General features: G+C 43.5%; 1 protein-coding gene and 1 long non-coding RNA gene across 5 annotated transcripts; one reads left to right on the top strand and one right to left on the bottom strand.

The window, feature by feature from the left end:
- Window positions 1-5,278: 5,278 nt before the first annotated feature.
- Window positions 5,279-12,360, top strand: LOC120656203. Of its 4 annotated transcripts, none has more exons than XR_005667835.1 (5): window positions 5,283-5,814; window positions 7,852-7,910; window positions 11,099-11,561; window positions 11,667-11,736; window positions 11,846-12,360. It is a non-coding gene; the product is annotated as an uncharacterized LOC120656203 (long non-coding RNA). The 4 variants fall into 4 exon arrangements; XR_005667837.1 differs by having other exon boundaries at window positions 5,284-5,814; window positions 11,874-12,360; XR_005667836.1 differs by having other exon boundaries at window positions 5,279-5,814; window positions 11,099-11,736; window positions 11,874-12,360.
- On the bottom strand, window positions 9,536-16,762 carry LOC120656202 (MADS-box transcription factor 27-like). The gene is made up of 8 exons (XM_039934235.1): window positions 16,293-16,762; window positions 15,399-15,477; window positions 11,115-11,176; window positions 10,398-10,497; window positions 10,269-10,310; window positions 10,100-10,183; window positions 9,868-10,022; window positions 9,536-9,786 (listed from the first exon to the last, which is right to left on the bottom strand). The coding sequence occupies exons 1-8, from the start codon at window positions 16,472-16,474 to the stop codon at window positions 9,768-9,770; spliced, it is 723 nt and encodes a 240-aa protein (XP_039790169.1). The 5' UTR covers window positions 16,475-16,762; the 3' UTR covers window positions 9,536-9,767.
- Between the last annotated feature and the right edge of the window lie 8,765 nt (window positions 16,763-25,527).

The following is a 25,527-nucleotide window of genomic DNA, read 5'->3' as shown; positions in this document are numbered from 1 at the left end:
AGGGGGCACGCCGGTGGTGGCCTTCGCGCGGGATTGGGTGCACGCCGGTGCAGGCCTCTGCGCGGTCGAGGGGGCACGCCGGTGCTGGCCTCTGCGCGGGCGAGGTGGCACGCCGGTGCAGGCCTCCACACGGGCACACACGAGAGGAGGGATGGGGAAGAGAAAGGGTGAAGACAACTTACAAGCGGGACCTGCGTGGAAGTGAGAGAAGTTAGGTGGGCTGAACTGGGCCGCTGCTTGCTCGTTGGGCCGGTGGGGCACAGGGAGCTGAACCTCTGGGATTTGTGGAGTGGAGCTCTCCCAAACAGAATGAACTATAAATGGTGGAGTAGAGTGGAGTTGGTGGAGTGGAGTTGGTAGAGTGGAGCGGCTGTTTTGGGGGTGAAGTGCTCCCAAACATGCCCTTAGTTTTTGTGGCACCCTCCTGTCACAAAGGACGTTAGTTATCCTTTTCTACTTTCTCTCTTTCCAAGGTAAAATGATTACATCTTTATGGGAGTATATAGGTAACTTGACACTAGAATTGACCTCTACACTCAAACTTTAGAAGTGTATTTATTTTGGGATGAAAGAATAAGGGGTGGTGAGTTGTCAAGAGTAAATGTGGTAACAGATCAAGGTCCTAGTAGTCTCTTCACTATCCAACTTGGATCTTATGTATTTTTAATCAAAATTGTATAAGATTAGAGTCCGGTCCTTAGCTTATGTAGTAGGCTAAATTTTAAGACCTTTTACCATCCCTAGTTGAGATAGACGACATAGGGAGTATGCTGGTATTCACATTGTCGCTGAGGTTATTATGCAATTTTTTTCTCATTCCTTTTTTTGAATATAAAGGTAGGAGCTCTGCCGCTCAATTAAGACGAAAGAAATTATATACAAGAAAGGTTAACCTAACGAGAAGCCGAAAGGAGGCGTCCGAGGGGCTTACCAACCCACGCAACGCGGTTGAGCACAAACACGACGCACCGCCATGGGTCATCGTTGCCGAGCATAGAGCAAGCTATGTAGCTCCGACTTCCCATGGCAAGCCATCCACGAGTCACCCACCGACGGGTCCAAAGCAAGCGGCCGCAACCAATCATCGTTGCCAAGCTCAATCTGAAGAGCAGCTCCGGCTTCCGATCACGAACCTACACCTCACCCTCATCGGAAGCAGGCCCCAGTAGAGACCCGGCCTTCGGAGGAGGGGGGCTCACAGCGTGTCATTGTTGCCGAGCCACGTTTCGAACGCGGCAGCTCCGACTTCACAAGGCAAGACCCGCCTCCACGCTACAACCAGTCGCCAAGGAGCAAAGAGAAAACCGCCGAAGGAGACATCGAAGCCGCGATGAAAATCCAAATGCGACGAAGGGAGTGATGCCAATAGCGCCACCATCTCACGTCCGGAGAAGACCGGGCTTTCACCCTTGGATGATAGTGCTAGAGGCGAAAATGACGCCCCCAATAGGGAAAACAACGCCCAACCGGCGTCGCCATTGCCATAGCTTTCGCTAAAGGAACCCTCTAGCACGGACGTCGGGCCAAGAAGGTAGGCCCCAAACCAACAACACCGCCATTGCCTTTGTCCCACCACCCCACCGAGGCCTGTTCAGAGGGCCATCGACGCGCCGGCTGCACTAGCAGCCGCAGCTACGTCGGCGGCCACCCCCTCCGATCGGGAACGTGTGGAGCCGGAGCAGACTCCATCATGCGCGTAACACCACCGCACATCGAGGCCATCACCGACCGCCGCCGCCGGCCCTGGCTCCCGCCGCCATCGCTGTCGACCAATCCCGCCACCAGCCACGAGGCGCGAGCCCACCAAAGTGGGTGCTGCCGCTTGCCCTAGGGCCGTCGGATCCAGACAAGGCTCAGAAACCGGCGTCCCTTGCCGATGCTGCTGCCTCCGGAGACCCCCACCACAAGCCGCCGCTGGCTGCAAGCCAGAACCAGCCGCCTGGGGCCTAGATCCGGCCGCCCAGCACCGGATCTGACCGCCTCCCACGCTGCGCAGCACCTTCCAGGTGTCGGATCAAGAACACCGACTAAACGGAGGGTGAATAGGCGGTTTAAAACTAAAAACACCAACACTAGAGAAATTTAATTAGTAACAAAGGAAAACCCTATGTCATGCTACAACTATCTCTAGTTTGGGTTTGCAACCTAGGGTGACAAGATACAACTCAAGCTCTAGTAATGTAAATTGCTCAAACTAAATGCAAGAATTGAAGAGAGCAAAAGAAATAACCGAGCTTGACACAAGAAGTTTTTCCTGTGGTGTCGATGACTTGCCGGTCACCCCTAATCCACGTTGAGGTGGATTCCAAGAGTCAACCGCTCCTCTATCAAGAACTCTCTTGATCTTGAGCCGGCTTGAATCAAGGAACTGCTCCACACCTCAATTCCACTATAGTTGCTCTTTACCACTCCGGTGAGATGAGCACAAAACCTCTCACAACCGAAATCGGGGCTCCTCAACAATCTCCTTGGAGGTGCTCCACGAAATCCACTTCTCCAAACCGTCTAGGGAGCGGTAACTCCCAAGAGTAACAAATCGATGACGCTTGCTTGAAGTTTCCCTAGTGCCACAAATTAAGCTCAAACACTTGATGCAATACACTAGGATGCTCTCACACTCTCAAAGATGCAATCACTAAACAATAATGTGTGAGAGGGATGGCTCAGCTCTAAGATGTCAAGTATGCAGTCCAAATGGCCAAGAGGGCCTCCCCAAGGCCGGGCATTGAGTATATATAGAGATCCCCTAAAAAACTAGCCGTTACACTCTTTTCTGCGTAATCGCGGACCGTTCGCGGTTCAAAAATCGGACTGTCCGCCCTTATAAATCAGTGAGTCAGAGTGCAATGATTGTGTGTTAGAACTAGCCGTTGGAGCCCGGGCGGACTGTCCACGCCCTAGGGGCGGACCGTCTGCAGTTAAAAGTTCTAAACCACCAGAGACGAAAAAATGTCTTTGGTCACTTTTCAAAAAGACTGGCGGACCGTCCGCGCCCCAGGGGCGGACCGTCCGCCGTTCAACCTCAAAAATCACCAGAGACTTAAAACATCTCTGGTCATTTTGTTAAGTGACCGGCGGACTGTCCGCGCCCCAGGGGCGGACTATCCGCCGTTCAAGCCGTCAGCACAACTTGTTTCTGGACAATTCTGAGTTAGAGGGGCGGACCGTCCGCCCGCTTGGGCCGGACCGTCCGCCCGTCATTTATCTTGCCCACCAGAGACAAAACATGTCTCTGATCAATTTTCAAAGTGTATGGCGGACCGTTCGTGCCCCAAGGGCGGACTGTCCGCACTTAGGCAGTCAGCACTCAACCTTTGATCTCTTTTTCAAACTTTTCAAAATGTCGTTAGCCCTCATGCATGCATCTAGCTATTTTGAGCAAAATGGCACTAAGACCCGTCAAGCACGAGTACACGACCCCTCTTGATAGTACGGCTATCTATCCAACAAACCCGGTCAATTTTCATCCACTAATCGCCTTATGACCGGTAAAATGCAAAAGCCCTAATTGATACCTTTGCCTTGAGCCCGAGCTTTGCACATCATCTCCAAAACGTCATATGATCACAATCAAATCTCTTTCATCCGTGGATCAACCTATGCTCATTATCTCAAATGAAATTGTTAATCCACAAACTGTTGTCATTAATTACCAAAACTCGAATTAGGGGCCTAGATGCTTTCACCAGGGCCGCCCCCGCGTCAGCATAGCCCCGGCCGACCTCCTCACGCTCCACGCTGGCTTGTCGGAGCCGACGCCTGCCGCGCCACCGTCGGCGGATCCGGCACCGCGGCCACCGGATCTGGCCTCGCCGGGGCTGCCGGCATCGCTACCGCCCGACGGCTGCCTTGCCCGCCAGGCGAAGGATAGGGGAAGACTTCCCCGTCGCCGCCGTCCTCGCTGGCTGCGCAGGCTTCCGGCAGCCGGCTCCGGCGGCGGTGCGACGAAGGGGGGATGGGGAAGGGGGCGGCGGGGTGTCCGCCCAAGTCGCCCAACGCGGGGGCGACGCGGGGGCTTTAGATGCAGTTTGCTCTCCTTTTCTAAGGCCTCATTTGGTTTTTAAGTTGTCACATCGAATGTTCAGATGTCAATTGGGATATTCGGAGATCAATTTAATATAAAAATAATTGCATAAGTTGCAATTATGGCTCAAGACAAATCTATTAAGTATAATTAATAGTATAATTAATGCACGATTAGTGGATGATTACTGTAGCAATTAGTGATCAAATAATTGATTAATTAGACTTAATAGATTCATCTCGTGATTAAATCGCGACTTATGAAATTAGATTTATAATAAATTTATATTTAATACTCTTGATTGATATTTAAACGTGCGATGACACTTATGATTTAAATTGAAAAAATCCAAACGAGATCTAATTCTACCCTCCACATTACCTTTCCTCGGTCTCCGGTTTAGGCCATGTTTGGGACTGCGTGGGCGATAAGCGCGAGGCGAATAAGCGCAACGCAGCTGCAAACTCGCTTCTGCGATTTTTGGCCGCCCAGTTCAAATCCCGCGTTTTGGCTTCGCACGCGGCCAGTCCCTGTCGCGAGGTGTTTGGTGAGTTTTTTTTTCACTTTTATTGCTCATTTGCGACGCCATCGCGTTCCAAACAGAGCCTTATCCTGCAGTTCTGCACTCCAAACCGTAGAATCGTCGCGAATGTCTTCACCCAAGCTTCTCGTGTCAGAGCGTGCCAGGGAGGAGCTGTACCCATCGAGATGGAAGATGGCTGATGGCCTGTCGACTGTCGTACAGTACTAGTACAGCTCGCAGTACCGGGCCCGATTTGATTACGGCATTATTCGTCGGGAACCTGGCAGGCAGTGGACGCCCGGGCGCCCACCGCCCGACCCGTCTACCCGTCCCCTCGGGGACACGTGTCGGCGCCGGTGAAGATCCGTCTCGCCAGCGCCCTCGATCCGACGGAGCCGAGCACACGTGCCCGTCCTCCGTGCTCCCCCACCCACCAGCGCCCTTTCTGTCCCAGGGCCCGTCGCCGTCGCCCGGAGCGGCGAGCACCACCACGCACAGCCCGCACGAGAGTTTTTTATTCCGGCGTCGGCATCGCGTGTGCGCCACGACCGGGTGCGGCGGCGGCGACCGGCGGCAGCAGGCCGGGCCGCCGGGGGCGGATCGGATCGGATGCGCTGCGCGCCCGCAAGGCTTGTCGGGGGGAGGGGGCGACGTGGCCGAAGCTGCGACACTCCTCCGCCGCGTTTTTTAATCCCGGCGAGCCCTAGAGTAGATATTTTCGGCTCCCCGGCCGCCTTTCCGCTCCCTACAAGAAGGCCACCCCGGCGGCCTCCCCGGCTGCGCACAGCACACACATCGGGCCGGGGGATTTCGAATCCACCTCAGATTGCGCTTGCTCCCTCTCCCGCGGCGCGCGTCCCACCCCCGTCTCTCTCCGCGCTGGTGAGCCCCCGCGGGCGACGTGTGTCCCGCGGGGGTTCCTTGCCTTCGCCGGCCATCTGTTCGCCTCGCAAGGCTCCCTCCTGCCAAGCGTCCTCGCGTCGTCCCGGGAGCGCCTCCGCTCGCCAGGCGGCCGAGCGCCGCGGCGTCCAGCCCAGATCCGCGCGCGCCGAGCTAATCGCCGCGCCGCGTCCTCGACTCCCAGCTCTAATAGCTCACCGTACCCGCATACCGTGCTCGGCGATAGCTGCCTTCTCCCTTCCCTGATTCCCTCCTCCTGTATGTAGCTTGTGCCTTGTAGCCCCTCACTCCCGAAATAGCAGCTCAGAATGGCTCCGCTCGCCTTTCGCGTCTCTCGAGCCGCAGCGGCGCGCCGTCGTCGTCTCAGGTGAGCACTCGAACACCTTCCCCGTCCTTTCTGCGAGTCGATTTTGTGCTTAGCGGGAGTACATTTGATGCTGTTATCACTTGCATTGGTGATGTTTTAACTTGTCTTATCGCACCGGAATACCGGATTATGTTAGGTGTTCACTCATTTTAGGATCGTGCGAGAAGCCAATTCTCGCTTTTGGATCGCATCTAGATCTTTTTCCCCCAATTCCTTTTGTTGCTGCAAACCGTCTGGCATAGTCTCCTAGGGCATATGCCACTTGCGGCTGCGTAGCGCTGTGCTAGTGTGTATTTGTTAGAAAATTTTATGGTGTCAGCATAGCTTAGGCGTAGATATCCTAGATTTTGCTTATCTGGAGTGGCCATAGATGTGGATTCTTGCAGTGCATTCTGGCAGCAGTTTTAAGACGAACTGTGTACTGTAGCTGGCCTCCACGGAATCTAGAAGAGCAACAAAGTTATTTCTAGGCATTGTGCATATTATTTTATGTTTTCGTGATGCACATTTTTGGGTACAGCTATGTGCTCGCCAAGGCATGCCTTCATTGCCGTTTGTAATAACAAAGATTATATTCTTTCTGATATAGTCGCAAATAGGATGTGTTTTAAGACTTATTAGCTGTACCTGATTATGTGTATGATGCAGCAGTGACCAGCAAGCCAATCAGATGTAGAACACACTAATTGATACGACAGAGTATCTGTTTATCTAGTGTAAATATCTATATTAAATATTAGTGCTGCTGATCTCTATGAATATTATTCTCATAGTATAACAGTATATTTATAGGCCATGATGCAAATTAAATAGTAACAAATTTAGATGGAAAAACATGAGATTTCTCTACCTCCTCACAACATGCTGCCAATGATGTTTCTAGGTTGTTTAGGTTGTTTGTTTGTGTGCGGTGCAACTCTGATAGATCTAACCGTGGTTGGACATTTTGAAACTGGCAGCCTATAGGAGATAACCTTTTTGCAAAGAAAGTAGTATCTTAAATGGCCATATTAAACCAATGCTGTTATAGTATAAATATATGATATACTTTGATATGGAAACAACATTTTGGGGAAAAATATTTGCCATTTCTAAGGTAGCACTTTACTCTTTGTGGATTAGTGAACTTCTGATGGCCACTTCTCGTTTTTTTTTTTTTGCTTCAGTATCTTGTTTGATTTGGTGCTACACTTATGGCAGCATTTCAAAGATTATTAGATGTATTTTTATTCCAAATTAAAACTGTACCAGATGAGGTTATGGAGAGACCTAGAGCATGGGGTGAGACCTTAAATGCCTTGCAATTTGTTGACAGGAAAACCAAAAGTATATATGGGGAAAGAGTAGATTTGATAGCATCAGATGTGTTGGCTTTCTAACTCCTTTAAGCTCCGAGTTATAGTTTAAGCTGTGGAATCTGATGTTCGATAACTTTCCAATAAGAAAGATATTGACACTCGTAAGAGGTTTCAAGTGGTTCATGTGATTCAACTAAGTCCTAGCAGGCTATATAATAGATTTCAGGTGGTTGATGGGATTCAACTCAAAGTCCTAGCAGGCTAGCGAATGGTTGTAATTAGTATTAAATCGAATGCTTTATTATCAAATGCCCATGCCCCTCTTTATTTTCTGGTTGGCTGTGCCATTTGTTAAAGATGAGATCACGCATGTTCAGCCACTGTTGATTCTTTCGCTGGCTCATCAGGAGTAGAGGAGGCCAGGGGAGGTGCTTGTGGTTTTGTTTGCAGGGATCTCTTAGTTGTTTAGTTGGAAACATTAATCAATTGCACACCAATATAAGGTACAATAGAGTGAAAGAAAAACTGTTTTACTTACAGCATGTAGAGATTTTAGGTTGGCAGATAGTTAATTTTCTACGACTATAGTATATCCCTTTGTGATACTGAATGTTACATGCTATGGCGTCAGCTGTTCTTTTTGAATTTTGTCCTTTTATGATGTTTATTTAGCAGTAGCAAATTCTTCAAATCTGCTTATAAACTGGTGGTTTAAACTCAACGTTTTGTTTTTTGTCAGATTAATGCAAGCGGCGGTGACAAGCTAGAGGCAGCAACTGCATATCTTGCAAGAAAATTGTAAGTAAATAACTTAGTAATTATTCTCAGTTATGTCAGAAAATGACTGAATTGTACAAGTCCGTAGAATCATTAATATTGAATTAATCATTAATATTGAATCATTAATATTGATGCGTCTTACAGTTGTTTTAAGAAAAAGTTGGTGGAAATTTATCTACTGGGTAATTTCATTATTTGAATTCATGTTGTTTTAGTGGATGTGCTCATTGTGTTGAATGCTGTATTGGCCGGATCCTATCTTGTGCCATCTAGATTTCCTGTTTTTCTTTTCTCCTTCAGGAGGTGCATTTGCTTGTTTGCAAGAACATGAGGGTCCCCTTTTGGATGGCTTGGATTTGCCCAAAATAATTCTCACGTGGACAAGTATGTTTCTTTTGGGTCATTAGTTGTTTGGGCAGTGTGCAGATAAATGAACCTAAATGGCAAATCCCCTCGATTGAGCCCATAGTGGTCATTTTGGCCCACTAAGATGTGCCCGTAATCCGGGGCCGTTGCGGATATTAACTTTTTTTTTTTTTTGGGGGGGGGGGGATAGACTCTTAGGCCCTTGGTTTTGTTGGATGTTGGGCCCTCTTACCCCTAAATAGGTTTCCTGCAGGGGCTGTCCTGTAACCTTCCTGAAAGAATTTTGTTTAGGTTATTTTGTTTAGGTTACACAGGATTGCACTTCATTCTAAAACTCCCTGCTGAATCAGAAAAGTTCTTGGCCCATATGAGTGGGGTCTCTGTTATCAGTATGCTTGAGCCTTGAACTCTCAGTGACACTTTGTCTTTGTCTTTCCAAGAGACATACAATTTTGTTGCCCACCTGTGTTTTCGATACTGAAACAGGGGGCAAGCGGTTTACAACTTCAGATTTGAATCCTACTTTAGGATGTGGAAAACACATATGTGCCACTTAGAATCTTCTTTCTTAATACTTTACAGCATCCTGGTTCAGGCTGTCAATGCTGACCTGAGGCGTAATGTTTTAGAATTCACATGATAAAATTTTGTTTTCTGGAGGTCTTGGGTTGGAATCAACCTCCTTGCAAAATAAACAATCCCCAGGAGCCTTTAGAGCCAGGCATGCCTTAGAAAATCCCTCCCCCAGACCTTACCATCTTATTTATTTAGTTTTTGTTTCCTTATTGGGACAGTGGGGCTCGAGTAAAGAACTTGGTGAACAAAGGTACCTTGAGATAATGGGCTTATAGACTTCAAAAAGATATGAAAAATCTCTCTGGTGCTCCATCTCCTTTGGCGCGCCAAGCATCTCTGCCTTTATGCTACCATTGTTGTGCCACCAATGGTTTCCTGGCAGAAAGCTGATAACCTAACGGCATTGCCATATTATATTCATCCTACTAAAATGCATGATAACACTATTTACCGATATAAAACAAAAGTGAGTGGAAACTAGATTCACTTGCCGGTACCATATCATTCTCTATAAAAATACATGGGCCACCAATGTTCCCTTATCGACCATTGTTTTTCTTCTAAATATCTGAAAATGTCCCCCACAGTTGTCAGTCTTCTTTTCTGGTTTCCTTGAAGCATGGCAAGATTTAAGTAATAGAAACTTGCATGCTTGAACTTTTCCTCGTACACACAATCGGCTAATTATACAAGGCTAGTAAGTGCAGTAGAAAACTTGCAACTTGTTTAATATGAGAAAAGTCTCATATAAGATCATATGCAGCTAGAAAACAAGCATCCACTGAATTCCACAGCTCAGTTCCAGTCTGGAATTTATTTGCAGTGCATTTACAAATTCATATATCAAATCTCTCTGCCGTAAATACTTTGTTTTGTCTGACTGAGTATCGTCTCTTTACAACAGCATAATAGGAATGGTGATTTGACTCTGCTTCATGGATTTAACTGCAATCTGCATATTTTTTATGACTCATTATGTGACTGAAGTCGATCTTATATAACAATTGAAAAAATATATATAGATAAATTTTACCCAAGCTTGGGAGCAGTCGATGGCTCGATGTTGTTTTGTTGTGGCAGTGTGCTGAGTCCAAGTTGCACAGGAACATCTGTGTTTTCTACTACTGCAAAGTTGTATGGAGTCGATGATTCCCGATTAACTTCGCTTGGTCCTTCGGTCTGATAGATCTGGGCACAATTAATATCGTGTTATACATTTGATTGGGTGGTTACTCAGTAATATTCTTGTTCAACTCATCAGCTACCTTCTTATATAACTCAGCATTTTCTTGACGAATCTGGTTGATTTTATTGTACAAGTCCATGTTTTCTTGATGAAATAAACTAGCCTGCAATCAATACAGAGCTAAAGTCAGTGCTGCTAAAATTATAAGAAACACCACAAAGAACTATAAATTCATAATGCTGTAGCACCTTTCGATTCAATTCGTGAATTTCATCAATCAAGAGATGGTCCTGTTAAGAGCAGCAACAGTAGTAGTGATCTTTAGTGATGACTCTTGTAGGAAGAACTGATCATAGAGATGTGATTAGCATCCAGACCTTCTTTGAGCGGACTCCACGCAGGCTTGTTTCCAACTGATTCTCTAGGGACTGCAGTTCCTTAACATTAAGCCCAGGAAGATCCTCTCCCATCAACTGCCTGTAATCAATGATATGTAATACAATTTTATATTGTGTTATTTAGAATTATAGATACACTGTGTACCCAAGATCTTGGCCATTATAGGTGATTTTTTAGCACTAGTGTTATGTGCCGTATTGTGCCTTGGTAAATAGACCCATAAACCACTTGACACACCAAAGGGACTGAGGTGGTTCCCAAACACTTATACGGTACAAATATGTACAGTGCTGCATAAGTTGATTCCAGCAATAGTGAGCAAACCTGCTTACACAATTTTTTTTCTGTATGTGAATAGTCTGTAGTTGAACAGGGTGCTTTTACATATAAAATGCTGTTTAGATGATAAGCCGTTCTCTGAGAACATATTCTTTTCTTTTGGGGTTCGGAGAAAACAACATGTTTCGAGAAATGAGGTTATTATAAAAGCAATATTTATCTGGGAATAGTCTTTATTTGGTGTCCAATTCTCTGTTGTCTTTAGTATTTTGGTGCCTAGCCTTTCACATAATAATTCGTATTGGGAATTGCGGTCTTGTCTTGAGAAATACTTCTTCATTGTCTTTCTATCTCTGAATAAACAAACTTCTAATGAACTATGTTCTTGAAACTTTTGCAGGGTTTTCAGACCATACCTATGATTTTCTTGCAAGTTGTGCAGTTGTTGTCTCAAGCTTGCTGCCTCCCTTTGCCAAAACTATCAAGAAAGAACAGGTTATTCTATTGATGAACACATAGGTTAAAATTAAATGAATAAACATGTGTCTGTAACAAGCAGGACGTTAATTTATGAAATCTTGTTGGATGATGTAGCACTTCGCAGCATTATACTTAATATTGCAGATATTAGGTTCAAAACTTGGTTGTCCATTTTATAGCATGAAGTAGTATTTATTTTATTATCAGGAAATGAAAAGACCGGTTCTTCATATTGGCAATGTGGAGGTTATCTTAATGGTTTTTTTAGCTTCGGGGTCATCATGCAGTATGCTAAGGTGGCGCTTAGTGAGCTAGCAAACTATGTATTTTGGCTGACACTGTTGCCACTGTGCAATGGCAAGTAAACTATATGAAGAAACAAGGTGAGTGAAACTTCTGATATGAATATGTCAAAATGAATGAAAATTCTGATATAAAGAAGAACATGTCAGAATAAAAATGATTTCTTGTGATTTTGTGATTTGAAGGGTGCACCGTTTTCTGCCAGTGTTGATCCTTCTGTAGTTAATGTTCAGAGTGCTCAATGTCTACACTGCGGTAAGCTTTGGATGTGTACTAGAGCTTGTAACTGTTCTTTTTTTTCCCTTTCTTTGCTTTTCTGTGTACTGTCATCCACAATTAGCAGGAGGGGCTGACCATTTTATAGCTTTATTCTGCTTTCTTTGGTTTGTAAGGTCGGAGGAGCCGAGGAGGTATGGGAACAAATGGAAGTTCCAGTTGTATTTGAACCGCCCTGCATATCTATAGGGCAGTTTCTGGTGTGAACTAATGGAGACTGGAGTTATGAGATGATCCATGACAGTACTAGAAATTATACATTTCGGTGACTTGCTTAACCAAACTCAAGTAGCAAATAAGCCATTTGCAGATTGCTGATTAAGGCATCCGTTGGATTTGGTGTTGGAAGACGAGAAAATTCCAACTAATATGCAGAATTTACTTGGTCTGTGAAGCAGGCTTTTCTACTTTAGCAACTTGTAAATTTTGCTATGAGAAATATTTGAAAGAAAAGGCATAATTTTGAGATGTCTTCCTCGTTTTGTGCTTCGTTCATATCCTCTGTAAATCTAAAAATATTCATGTTTGATTGAAAAGACATGACCAAGTCTGATTGTAATTTGTAGAAGTGAAAGATGCTGAATGCAGAGACGTTTTGTCACAGCGCTATGGTTAACTCTGAAATGCTTAACTAGGGTAAATTGTTTCTGGGGCAATCCTCAAAACATTTCAATACATTTTCGAGTCCAAGATTTTAAGTTTGAACAAAAAGGTTGTGAAAGCATGAATTTAGTTAAACTTTTCTATAAAAAAACCATATTAGGTAAAGTGCCACAACTATGGAGTGTAGCAGAGATGGACATTGTTCCTTTTGGTGCTTATAATAGACATTATTCTTGGTTTCCTAGGAGCCTAAACACAAAAGAACAGTCTGGGAGGTGTATACGTGCAAGTGCAATACTATCTTGCTGGTTTGTGTGCTACTGTAAGACAGGATTTTTTTTTTGCGAAATGGTCTGTAGCCTAGTGGTTATAAGAGCATCGGTAGCACCTGAAATTTTGAGTTCGACTCCCCATGAGAGCGAATATTCTGGGATTTAACAGCGTTGTGCATTCAGTGGTAGGCGACGTTTCTGTCGACAGCGAGGCGTATGTGGTGACTTCGTCAATCTCAAGGATTTGCCGGCTCAGTCTTCGAAGATGCTCATAGGGGTAGGGTTTGCGTACGTGTGTTCATAGGTGATGAGTGTGTGTGCGTTGTGAGTGTCTGAGTTGTACTGTGTAATCTCAAAAAAAAAAGACATGACTTTTTTTTCGTTGAGGGAGCTTATTCCTTTAATTGTGAACTTTTTATTCCTTTTTTTTTGCTGGTTTGTGTGTATCTCCAATTGTGAACTCTAGTAGAGCTGTACACTCTGTTCCACTAGTTAGCCCGGCCCAAGATTTACAGCCCAGATGTCTTTGGCAGATTGGACAGTGAAAGTTTGGATGGCAGCCCATCTTAGATTTTTCACATCTTGTCTGCTGAATCCAAACTCTTGGCAGCTTCCTTTTCTTTCTTTCAATTTTTTGCTGTTGTGGAAAAAGACAACTTCTGTTTCTTGATATCTAATTGTCAAAGGCAATCAGTCTCTTCAGATGAGTTTCGCACCTTATTTTATATAATGTCATTAAAAATTGGATGAAAATACGAAGTAAGCTAATTATGCAAAACTCTAAGAAAATCATGTTCAGAAGTTTTGACAGTTCCAAATATTTTAATGGACCGAAAACAATAAGAATGAAACATGTTGGGACCAAACTCAAATGCATTTCAAACATATGGACCCACAAATAGTTAGCGATCATTATCAACATCAAAGTTATTTTTTTGAAAACTGTGTCAAAATTATTGATTGCTTGGTATTTGCCTTTAATGCTTTCCTTTGTGGAATCTGAAGCTTTTCCCCTGATTTTCACACACCGGCAACTTAGGCCTATTCTCATAGATATTTATCTTCATTCTTTTTTTTTAAAAAAGAACAAGTGTTCATTTCGCTAATACTTCTAATGTTTATGCCAATTTGTCAGCAAAAACTATAAAAAATTCATCGGCAAAAGGATTGAAAAAAGAAAGCTTGGATATGGGGGAAGACTCCCCTTGGGCTTTTGTCCTAAGGTGTCGTACTTCTAAAACCCAGGTCGGGATAGGAGTTCAGTGCTATAACCAGTCCACCATGAGAAGCTTGGCCTGGTAAAATGGAGCACTGAAGTAGCTTTTTTTCAAGACTAAAAATATGAAGACAAATTATATAGATTTATGTGATTTTCCATAAATATGTCCTAATCCTCGATCGCATTCCATGATCAAGCAAATTATCATGATACATCTTATATGTCCTCTAGCAGCCTGCTGTCTTTCAGTTGACAGAAAATATGACAAGTGATATCAATAATTCAATATATATATAGGACTCACTAGTTACTTTCTTTCTCGTGAAAATGATACTCTATTTACACGTTATCCTTTCTAGTTCTGTTGCGAGTTCTTTTTTGCTCCCATCAGATTTCTTGTGAGAGTTTAAAAGTGCTGATGGAATAATACTTGGACTGATGATTTTTTTCCAAAGCATTGGCTAACAACCATGTATAGGGTTGCCGTAAGATACTGAACCACAGAGGGTTGACATATATGGTGCATAGTTTCATTAATATTTACCTTGTTAGTTAGTAATATACATCTCATCTCTGCTTGACTACTTAAAATTCTATTGCTAGTAACAATCCAACCAAATAATAAAAAGTTTACTACCCTAACAAATGAAAGTGCATAGGGCCTGGTCTGACTAGCTTGTTATCACTATAATTTTTAATAGTATGTGTTTATCCATGCTTATAGTATGGAAGAAGTGATCGATTGATGAAACCATTTTGGTGGACGAACTAAGCAAGCAAGCTAACTAGCGACAGGATCAAGTGCTGAAATTATTTTTCTAACTAGAAAAGATCGAGCATCTCATGCATGATTTCTACATACATCCTGAATTATATGTGACCTTGAAAATTATATATTCGCAACTCAAAAACAAAACAAATTTTTATTGCTTTATATGCCACATGACATTTCATGATACAATTTAGTCACAATTGACTGTTTTAGTGCTGAAAGATACATTGAATAGTGAGTAATAGCGCCTCTAGAGGTACTTTGATATTCTTTGAACTAACTTTCATCAACCAGTTGTGCACTAATTTTTAAACAGACTGTGTTTTGGTTTTGTGGCAGCGAGTGCACAACTTATGTATATGCAAAACCTGAGACTTTTGAACCGGCACAGATGCTATCGTCAGTACTGGTCCTGCTGGGTTGGTATCAATCTCCCCAAACTAGAACAACTATAAAACACGCACCCCTTGAAATGGAAGAACATTCATCAAGATCATGCCAATATTTGGTGCAAAGATGCCATATCAATCTAATTGGCAAGCTTAACTTAAATGTGAAGAAAGATGTTTCACTAAACATAAGATGTACTACATACTTTGGAGTTGAAACATGTGAATATAGAATACATTCATCATTTTAGAAAATTAAGCATATTTAGCATTGCATGATGTTTTATTTTGGGGTACTGTACCCATACCAGATCCAAATAAACAGTTTTCAAGCAATATTAATCTCTGCTTAAATAATAGAACACTTCAGAATATCTAGAGCAAACCTTAAGCTCCGAGTTGGGATTTGCGACAACCTGCTGCTCTTCCTTGGCCTTGCCATACCGATCTATCACTGATTTCATGCTGGTAATACACATAAAAAAAGAAATGTTACTATGTGATTCAGTATAAAATATTTGAAGTTCAGTTATCAAGAAAAAAATAAAAAGACAAATAAGCTTTCTTAATTATAGAAGTTAGATCCATGCTATCTCTCTGGAATAAATCTGTGAATTAGATTTGATATGAAATGGCATGTAAAATGGACCGCACATGCATACCACGAAACCCTATGTGTTTCCTACTGTAATATAATGCATGGTGTTGATCGATCACATGAAACTGTACGACCAAATTAGTGTACAAGTTTCGTACACAAACCAAAAAGAAATTCAGATAGTTCGATTCAAAAAAACATCAAATAAGGGAAGAGAAGAAAACACCGATGCTAAAGCAGTGAGGTTAAACTAGCTATGAGAGGACATAATCGACACACATACTTCTTGCTCATCAAGGAAACAGACTGATATATATATATATATATATATATATATATATATATATATATATATATATATATATATATATATATATATATATATATATATATATATATATATATATATAGAGTAATCACTGCCCCCATGATAGCGAATATTTGAGAAATAAATTTGTCTTCCTAGCCTTTTTCTGCAGAAGGTGTGTGTATGTCCATATATATATAATATTTGGACACCAATGGTAGTTCTAATCGATAAATCTAAGCAAGACCGGGCCACGCTCCCCCACCCCCCACCCAAACAACAACACACAAATCAAAAGAACAAGAATAATAGTTTACATCATATCCCTTCAAGCAAAATCCACATGAAAGCATATATAGATAAACTTGAACATACCTGGTGCTAGAGCACTCGTAGAGGCGGCCGGTGCTGGAGAAAATCATGAGGCCGACCTCGGCATCGCAGAGGATAGCGAGCTCCTTAGCCTTCTTGAAGATCCCGTTCCGGCGTTTGGAGAAGGTCACCTGCCTGCTCGTGGAGTTGTCGATCCTGCGGATCACAATCTTTCCCCTCCCCATCTCTCTCGATCTTAATCAACCGATCAGCCTTAGCTTTCCCTCCCCTCACAAGCTGGAAATGGATACTGAGATGACCCTCAAAGAGCTATCAGCAAGGACGACGCGGCGGCGAGATCTCCGGCCGGCCAGGAAGGCGATGGCGCCGAACGTGCCAAAGAAGGTAAGGACGAGATCTGGGCAGGGAGCTGGAAGAAGAAAGCTCAAAAGGTTTCCCAAGGGAGGAGAGGGGAAGGGAATAATGCGTCTGGGTTTGCGTTTGTGGGAAGAAGGCAGGCTTTTCTTGGCGTTGGGTGGATGCAACTTGCAAGCAGACTTTCCCCTATCTGCTACTTGCTTTATTTAGCAAAGAAAGGTAAGAGAGGAGGCCAGACGCACGACACCCAATTGGCTACCGTACCTGATCTCAGGGCTTAGTTTATTGGTTGGTGCCGAATACACTCCTAAATGGCTGTGCTAATGATAGACCATCGTTGCAAGCAAGTATAATCAGTCACTATGTTTTTTTAAAGGTGTTTTCTTGATATTAAGTCCAGCCATGAAATAATATAAGTCCTTGGAAATAGAAGAGGTTGACCGTTTATTTGCAGCTGTAGTGAGGCACCTAATTATTACAATCTTCAACCTGGTGGATTAAGACAGTAATTTGTTGATATTTTTAATCAGGGAAATCCTTCCTCGCCATACTAATATGAATTCATATAAACAGAATAATAAGCTTGTGCTTGTTCATATAGTCACGCAAATTACATAAAAGTGCAAGGATGCCGTGGATACAAAAAATATGCATTTTTTTAAACAAAAGATATGAAAACTAATAAAGTTGGTAGTACCACCGAAAATCAGAAGGTATAATTTGTGTGCTTCACGCTACTACGCTAAGCTGTCTAAGGCTCTAAGCTGGCAAGAAGTAGAAAAATAGACGACGCGTGCGTGCTACACATGATACGCGCACAGAAGATCTTAGTAGACGATTAATTTGGTTTAGCGTGCTTAGCAAAGTTTATTAAAAGTAGTGTTAAATAATTGAGGCTGATGGCGAAGATAATATTGTTGGTGGGCCCTAGAGACCGGCGAGGGGTGCTCGTGTTGTCCCCGCCGCCTGCCGGACGTTTAGCCGACGCGTGGAAGACGACTTGCAAATTTGCATCATCGTTCACCAGCAAAACTGGCCGGTTACACTCTTTTCCTCTCTCGAACTCTCCCGAGCGCTACAGTTGAGAGAGGCGAGAGGGCGGCGACCCGTGCTCCCGCCGGCGGGAACGCCGATCCCCTCCATCTCCGGCGGCTTTTCGAGCCTCGGATGTGTGGGGGATCCGCGTCTCCTTGCCCGGTGGTGTAGAGTAGGTCCTAGGTCATCTAGGTTTAGGTTTCCGAGCGCCGTCGGCGAGGCGGTGACGGCGGCGGCGCGACGGAATAAGTCCCTCCGGCTCCTTCATCGTCTCGGTGGCGCTTTCTCCGGCGTCGGCGAGGGGCTGGTGAGGGCGGGGTCTGACGGAGCTGGGTGCCTTGCTGCTGCGGGGTTGCTTCCGGTTCTCGGAGATTCCGAGGTAGGAGACATGGCCGCGATTCTTCATCCAGGTATGGCTTGGAGGTCGCCGGCGGGATGCAGAGGGTTGGCTGTGGGGTTGAGGTTTGCAGGGTGGGTGGTCCGCTTCTCTTTTCTTGCTGTTCGCCGGCGGGGAGGGCGGATCCATGGCCAAAGGAGCTCGGGGTGTGTCCCCGGCCGATGCGCTTTCTTCGTTCTCCTCTACTGCGGCTCGTGTCAAAGCTTTGCAGCGATGGGGTTCCTTTTGGTCTCGGAGTTCATGTCGTCTTGCTCTGGTGCTGGCCATGGTCACGGCGGAGGAAGGCGACGGCGTCGGCGACGACTGGTGGCCACCGCAAGTGCAAAAGATCTACTGGACTTCGTTGTAATTTTCTTTTTCTTTAGGGTCTTTTGTGCAAATGTGCGTGGACAGCTGGTCCCTCTGTATGCTTCTTGTAGGTGCCTGTATCGTCTGGGTCTTGTACTCGTATACTGCTTGGTATAATACAGGTGTCTTTTATCAAAAAAAAAAAAAAACTGGCCGGTTACATGCATGCATGTACGCAGTCATGTTTAGCTTTTAGTAAATTAGCATGGTATTCTCTTCAGTTTGATGATCTGATCCGTTGCATATATGTATACACATATTCATTTTGATTACACGCCCCCCAAGACTTACAAAGTATTCTTGTTATATTTATATAATATGTTTTACTTATTATATATAAGTAAAATAAAAATCCATCCACCTATATATACGAAAAACATCATCCAAGAGTCCTTGCAGGGTAGTCAGGTCAATTGTTCAAATGCAAAAGTTCTAGCGTGCTCAAATACAAAGTGACTAGTCAATTATATCCGTGCGTTGCTACAGACAAAGTTGGTATAAGTATTGGATACGTACAGAGGCGGATCTACAGGGAGAGCTAGCCATGAAACTCCATTGGAGCAAGAAGTGGAGGGAGGAGAAGATGGGAGGAAGAAGAAGAAGAAGAAGAAGAAGAAGAAGAAGAAGAAGAAGAAGAAGAAGAAGAAGAAGAAGAGAAAAATGAGGTGAAAATGGAGGTGGAAGGGAAGGGAGCCCCCCTCCCCTATCATCTTGTGCTGCATCCGCCACTGGATACGTATAGTTGTCTGTTCGTTAATTCGTAGAGATCTACGTGAACGAGTCGTCTGACTCACATAGGGGATGGACTAAAGCCTACCTGTCAATGATATAAAAGGACCAATAACCTTACTTGCTTTAGAAATATTTATTGGCCGATCCAACTAATCTTTTGGTGTAAGAAATAAAAATGTACTACCTCTGCTACAAAAATACAAGTCCATTTTCAATTTTTTAGCTTAATCTTTTCAAAAATTTCTCCATCAATATTTTTAAAAGTGTGGAATTAATAACAGCATTGGTTGATGTTACAAGATTTGTTGGGCACATACTTCTATTAGAAGCTATGTATATATTATTATTCAAATTAAATTGTCAAATTGGAGAATGTATATATGTCGATAATTTAGTTTGGGCCTGTGCTGAGATAAATGTCATGTTAACTTTGACCAAATCTTTCTTGTCTATGTATCCAACTAATCTTACATCAGATGAAAACAATTCTCACAATCTGATATTCCAGTATTGTAGTGGTAATGTGTATGTACCGTGAATCTATTATTAAACTCCACATCGCACAACCAATGATACCTTTTGTTTTCCTGGTTTGGGCAATAATACATGCACTTACCTCGTTGTCCATGATCGGTCTCAATAATTGATTACTTTTGTCAGCACATAACCTTTGACTTCTCATACTATGGAAGTCCAAAAGTAGATCTTGCTACCAAGAAGTACAAAAGTGTAACATAGTAACATTTGTCCGGTACAGCTGCCCCTAGCGATTCTGCAAGTGTAACTTTTGTCACTCTTTTCACTACTAGAAAACGGGCCATCGGTCCAGGCCAAAGGTACCAGCTGCTGTTGCAGCCGGTACCGATGGGTACCGGCTGCAACAGCAGCTGGTATCTTTGGCCTTCCACCGATCTAATGGAGGACAATTGGCATCGGGTGGTGGTTCCAACCAGTTCCAATGCGTCAGCATAGGAACCGGTTTGAACCACCACCCGGTACCAAATGAAGGCGGCGCTATATGCACCGGATGATGGTAATAACCGGTTCCTATGGTGATGAAACGTGACAGCTGCCAGGAGCTCGGGCATAAGGCACCGGTTGGTGCCTTGACCCGGTGCTATTGAACAAAATTTAGCACCGGGTCATGGAAACCAACTGGTGCCTTTGGCCCGAGCCTATAAATACCCCAGCCCCTCCCCCCCTCAAGATGTCGTGAACTTACTGTTCATGACAGCTGAGTGAGGTGAGGGGTGACGAATTTTTGCTTTTTTTGAAAAAAAAGGTTAGTTATTTTTCTTTATAACTTAGCAATTAATTTTTAGAAACATTTATTACTTGATTTAGTTTATACATGTGATAATTATTTTTATTTGTAGCATCTGATTGTAGTTATATGCGTTATCAATTTATTTGATATTTGAATACTATCAAATTATTGTATTTATATGTTTTATCAATTTATTTGATAAGTGAATAGTATCTATTTATTATAGTTATATGCATTATCAATTATATAAATATATTGTTATAAATTGGTAGTATGAATGAACTATTTGTACAGTACAATAATGTATATAAATGTATTGGGGACCTAGATGAGTCGGCAATGGATGTACATGGCCGACCGGCGTTCAAAGGAGTTCATGGATGGCGTGCATGAATTCATAGAAGCGGCCGAGAAATACAAGTATGGCGGTTTCGTTCGTTGTCCATGCAAATTCTGTAAGAATGAGAAGGATTACTCATCATCAAGAACCATCCATAGTCACTTGTTCAATAGTGGTTTCATGCCGAAATACTATGTTTGGACCAAGCATGGCGAAAGAGGAATTGTGCTGGATAATAATGTAGAAGAAGAGGAAAAGATTCCTGACTTTGCAGCCAATTATAATTCCTTTTTCAATGACACTGCAATGAGTGAGCCTGAAAAAGATATTGAAGGATACATTGTAGAAGATGATCTTTGTCAGATGCTGCGCGAAGCTGAGGAAGGTTGCGAAATAGAAAAGGAATCGAGAGATCTGAAGCGTATGTTGGAGGACTACAGAACATTGTTGTACCCTGATTGCAAACAAGACCAAAAGAAGTTGGGTACCACATTGGAATTATTGCAATGGAAGGCATCAAATGGTTTGTCTGTCAAGGGATTCGAGGAGTTGCTGAAACTTATAAAAAACTTACTCCCTGAGGGTAACACCTTGCCGGAGACAACATACGAGGCAACAAAAAGTTATTTGTCCTTTAGGATTAGAGGCACAGAAGATACATGCTTGTCCTAATGACTACATCCTATATCGAGGTGAGTATGAAAATTTGGATTCATGCCCTGTATGCAACACATGCCGGTATAAGATCCCTCGAGATGATCCAGGCGACGTTGAGGGGATGCGTGTCAAGAAGAGGGTGCCTGCCAAGGTGATGTGGTATTTTCCTCTAATGCCACGTCTGAAACGTTTGTTCATGAACAAAACGAATTCTAAATTGATGCGATGGCACAAAGAAGAACGTAAGCAAGACAATATGTTGAGACACCCCGCTGATGGGTCGCAGTGGAGAAAAGTGGACAGAACATTCCCAACAATTGCAAATGATGCGAGGAATATAAGATTCGGCTTAAGTACGGATGGCATGAATCCTTTCGGTGAGCAGAGCAGTGGCCATAGTACCTGGCCTGTGACACTCTGTATATACAACCTTCCTCCCTGGTTGTGTATGAAGCGAAAATTCATTATGATGCCGGTGCTTATCCCCGGCCCGAAGCAACCCGGTAACGATATAGATGTGTATCTGAAAACACTGATTGAGAATCTTCTATTGTTGCGGAAAGAGGAGGGTGTTCGTATGTGGGATGCGCACGCATAGGATCATTTTAACCTTCATGCATTGCTTTTCGTAACCACCAACGATTGGCCAGCACTAAGTAACCTCTCTGGACAATCCAATAAGGGTTATAGGGCATGCACCCATTGTTTAGAAGAAACCGACAGCATGTACATCAAGCACTGTAGGAAGATCGTGTATATGGGTCATCATCGATTTCTTCCGATCAAGCACCCATTAAGGAGGAGGCATGCTCACTACGATGGAAAGACAGATCATCGTATCAAGCCTAGGCACCGTTGTGGAAAAATGGTGTTTGAAATGGTCAAAGATATAAAAGTAGTATTCGGAAAAGGACCCAGCAACAGATCAGTGCAGAGTGATGATGGACGTGCACCTATGTGGAAGAAGAAGAAGAGTATTTTTTGGGAGTTACCTTATTGGGAAGTCTTAGACGTCCGCCATGCAATTGATGTGATGCACCTAACAAAAAATCTTTGTGTGAACCTTCTAGGCTTCCTTGGTGTCTACGGTAAGGCAAAGGATACATTGGAAGCGCGGCAAGATCTTCAACGTATGAAACAACGGGCCACCCTACATCTACAAAAAAGGGATAAATGACATCATTATCTAGGTCCTGCGTGCTACACTCTTAGTAAGGAAGAGAAGCAAAGTATGTTCGACTGTTTGAACAGTATGAAGGTCCCATCAGGCTACTCTTCGAATATAAAGAGGCTACTGAATTTGAAAGAGAAGAAATTCGCACACGTAAAGTCCCATGACTGTCATGTGTTGATGATGCAATTGATTCCAGTTGCACTTAGAGGTATTCTATCAGCTAATGTTCGAGCAACAATCATAAAGCTATGCGCCTTTCTCAACACAATTTCTCAGAAGGCAATCAATCCATCGGGTTTAAGCAGGCTACAAGAGGATGTTGTTCAAAGTTTAGTCAGTCTTGAAATGATATTTCCTCCATCATTCTTCAATATTATGACACATCTTCTAGTTCACCTGGTCAAAGAGATTGGTATTCTCGGTCCTGTTTTCCTTCATAATATGTTCCCTTTTGAACGATACTTTGCAGTCCTAAAGAAATACGTTCGTAATCGGGCTCGTCCAGAAGGAAGCATTGCGAAGGGTTACGTCACAGAGGAGGTCATTGAGTTTTGTGTTCACTATGTGGAAGAACTCTGCCCAATTGGGATTCCAATATCACGTCATGAAGGGCGGCTGATTGGAAAGGGCACACTTGGAAGAAAATCAGTAAATGCCACATATCATGCCACGTTGAGCAAAGCACATCTCATAGTTCTGCAACAATCAGCCTTGGTGGCTCCATACATGGAGGAGCACATGCAAATTGTGCGAAGCATATACCCTTTGAAGTCTGAGACATGGATTACAAAACATCATAACGATACATTCGCCACCTGGTTGCAGAAGGAAGTCATGGCTAACGATCAAATTCATGAGCAGCTAGCTTGGCTGGCCAGGGGTCCGGCAAATTCAATCTTGATGTACCAAGGATATGAAATTAATGGTTACACATTTTATACAAGAGCCCAAGATAACAAGAGCACCAATCAAAAAAGTGGTGTCCGTATAGATGCCACCGACTCTAGTGGCCAAACGAACTCATATTTTGGTTACATTGAAGAGATCTGGGAACTCGACTATGGGCCGTTGAAAATACCTCTATTTCGTTGTCAACGGGTTAAACTCACAGGAAAAGGTGTCGATATCGACGAGTACGGAATGACAACGGTAGACCTCAAAGAGCTTGGCTATCGAGACGAACCATTCGTCCTAGCTAAAGATGTCACTCAAGTTTTCTATGTGCAGGACATGTCTAGCAAACCGAGAAAGGACAAATCCAGGAATAAATCAAGATTTGTAGGTGCCGGAGATGAGCCAAAGCGCCATATTGTTCTGGCAGGAAAAAGGAAAATTGTGGGAGTCGACGATGTCACAGATGAAGAAGAATACAATAAGGTTGAAGATATGACTCCGTTCGCAGTGGAGGTTGACACAAGTATTCTTTTAGCCGAAGAGGAGGTTCCGTACGCACGTCATGATCATAATGAAGGGACGATTGTAAAGCGAACCATCGTTAATATTCCCTTAGTTGAATGATTATGTCTTGTAATATTTTCTGTGAACATTATTAGATTTCTTTTGCAATGAATTGATTTATTGGACAATTAAATGATTTACTAGGCATATATCAGATTTATTGTTCAATTAACTAATTTATTAGGTGATTAAATGATTAATTAGACAATTAATATAATTATTGGGTAATTAAACGATTTACTAGGCATATATCAAATTTATTAGGCAGTTAATAAATTTATTGAGCAATTAACAAATTTATTAGACAATTATTTAAATTATTAGATAATTAACTAATTTTCTAGGCAATTATCGGATTTATTTTGCAAATATCAGATTTATTATGAATTATGAGGCAATTAATAGATTTACAAGAGAAAAATAAATGGGAAAAGAAAAGAGAACCTTTGGTACCGGTTGGAAATTCCAACCGGTACCTTAGTGTCCTATTTGGGATTTGGGTAAAAAAAAAGTGGGGCGTCGCGCGGGAGTCGAACCGTGTCCGTAGAGCCCAAATTACCGAGCGTTGCCATTGAGATACTGAGGAGTTTCTTTCAAATTGGGTCAAAGAGGCTATAAAACTAAAGTTCAAAGAGCCTTAGGTACCGGTTTTGGAAAACCACCCGGTACCTTAGAGCTTTTCATTTCCCGCCCGTTGGAGGCCTAAGGCACTGGGTACACGGAGAACCGGTACCTTAGGCTTTCCAATGGTACCGGGTGGATCTTCAACTGGTAACTTAGGGCTTCCTTAGGTCCCGGTTGTTCTTTTCACCCGGTACCTTAGGCTCTCCCTATAATCGAGGGACGCGCCGGTTGTTCTTCTTCCTCCCCTTCTCTCGTCGCGATTGCCGTCGGCCACCCTCTCCGATCGTCCGCCTCGCCGCCACCGCCCCGTCCCGCCTCCCTGCGCGCCGCCGCCCCAGCAAGCCTCTCTACGCGCCGCCGCCTCCCATTTTGCCCGGCCCGCGCCGTCCTCCGTGGCCGCGCCTCCTCCTCTGTGCCTGCGCCGGCGCCTCCGTCGTCGTCCTCGACTCCGGCCTCCGTCGCCACGCCACGTCGTCATCCCACGCCGACGCCACCGCCCCACGTCGACGCCAGCGCCCCCGGCCGCCGCTGCCCTCCATCTCCGTGCACTCCTCAACCTCGACGCCGCGCGCGGCGCCCCTTCACCTGCAGCACGCGCCGCCACCCCCTCCTGCGTAAGGAATTTTTTCTTAATTGTTTTATTTATTTATATATTCTGTATAATTACTTTGTATAATTAGATAGAATTTAGTTTTTAATTAGATAGAATTTAGTTTTTAATTAGATAGAATTTAGTTTTTAATTAGTTTGTATAATTAGATAGATTTTAGTTTGTATTATATATGTATATAGTATAATTATTTTATGTATAATTAGTTTGTATAATTAGATAGAATTTTATTACTTTTATGTATAATTTTATTATACTGTATAATGTAATGAAGACGA

The sequence above is a fragment of the Panicum virgatum genome, chromosome 1N (assembly GCF_016808335.1).
Source record: "Panicum virgatum strain AP13 chromosome 1N, P.virgatum_v5, whole genome shotgun sequence".
NCBI classification, from domain to species: Eukaryota; Viridiplantae; Streptophyta; class Magnoliopsida; order Poales; family Poaceae; genus Panicum; species Panicum virgatum.
This window is presented reverse-complemented; position numbering and strand designations above follow the sequence as displayed.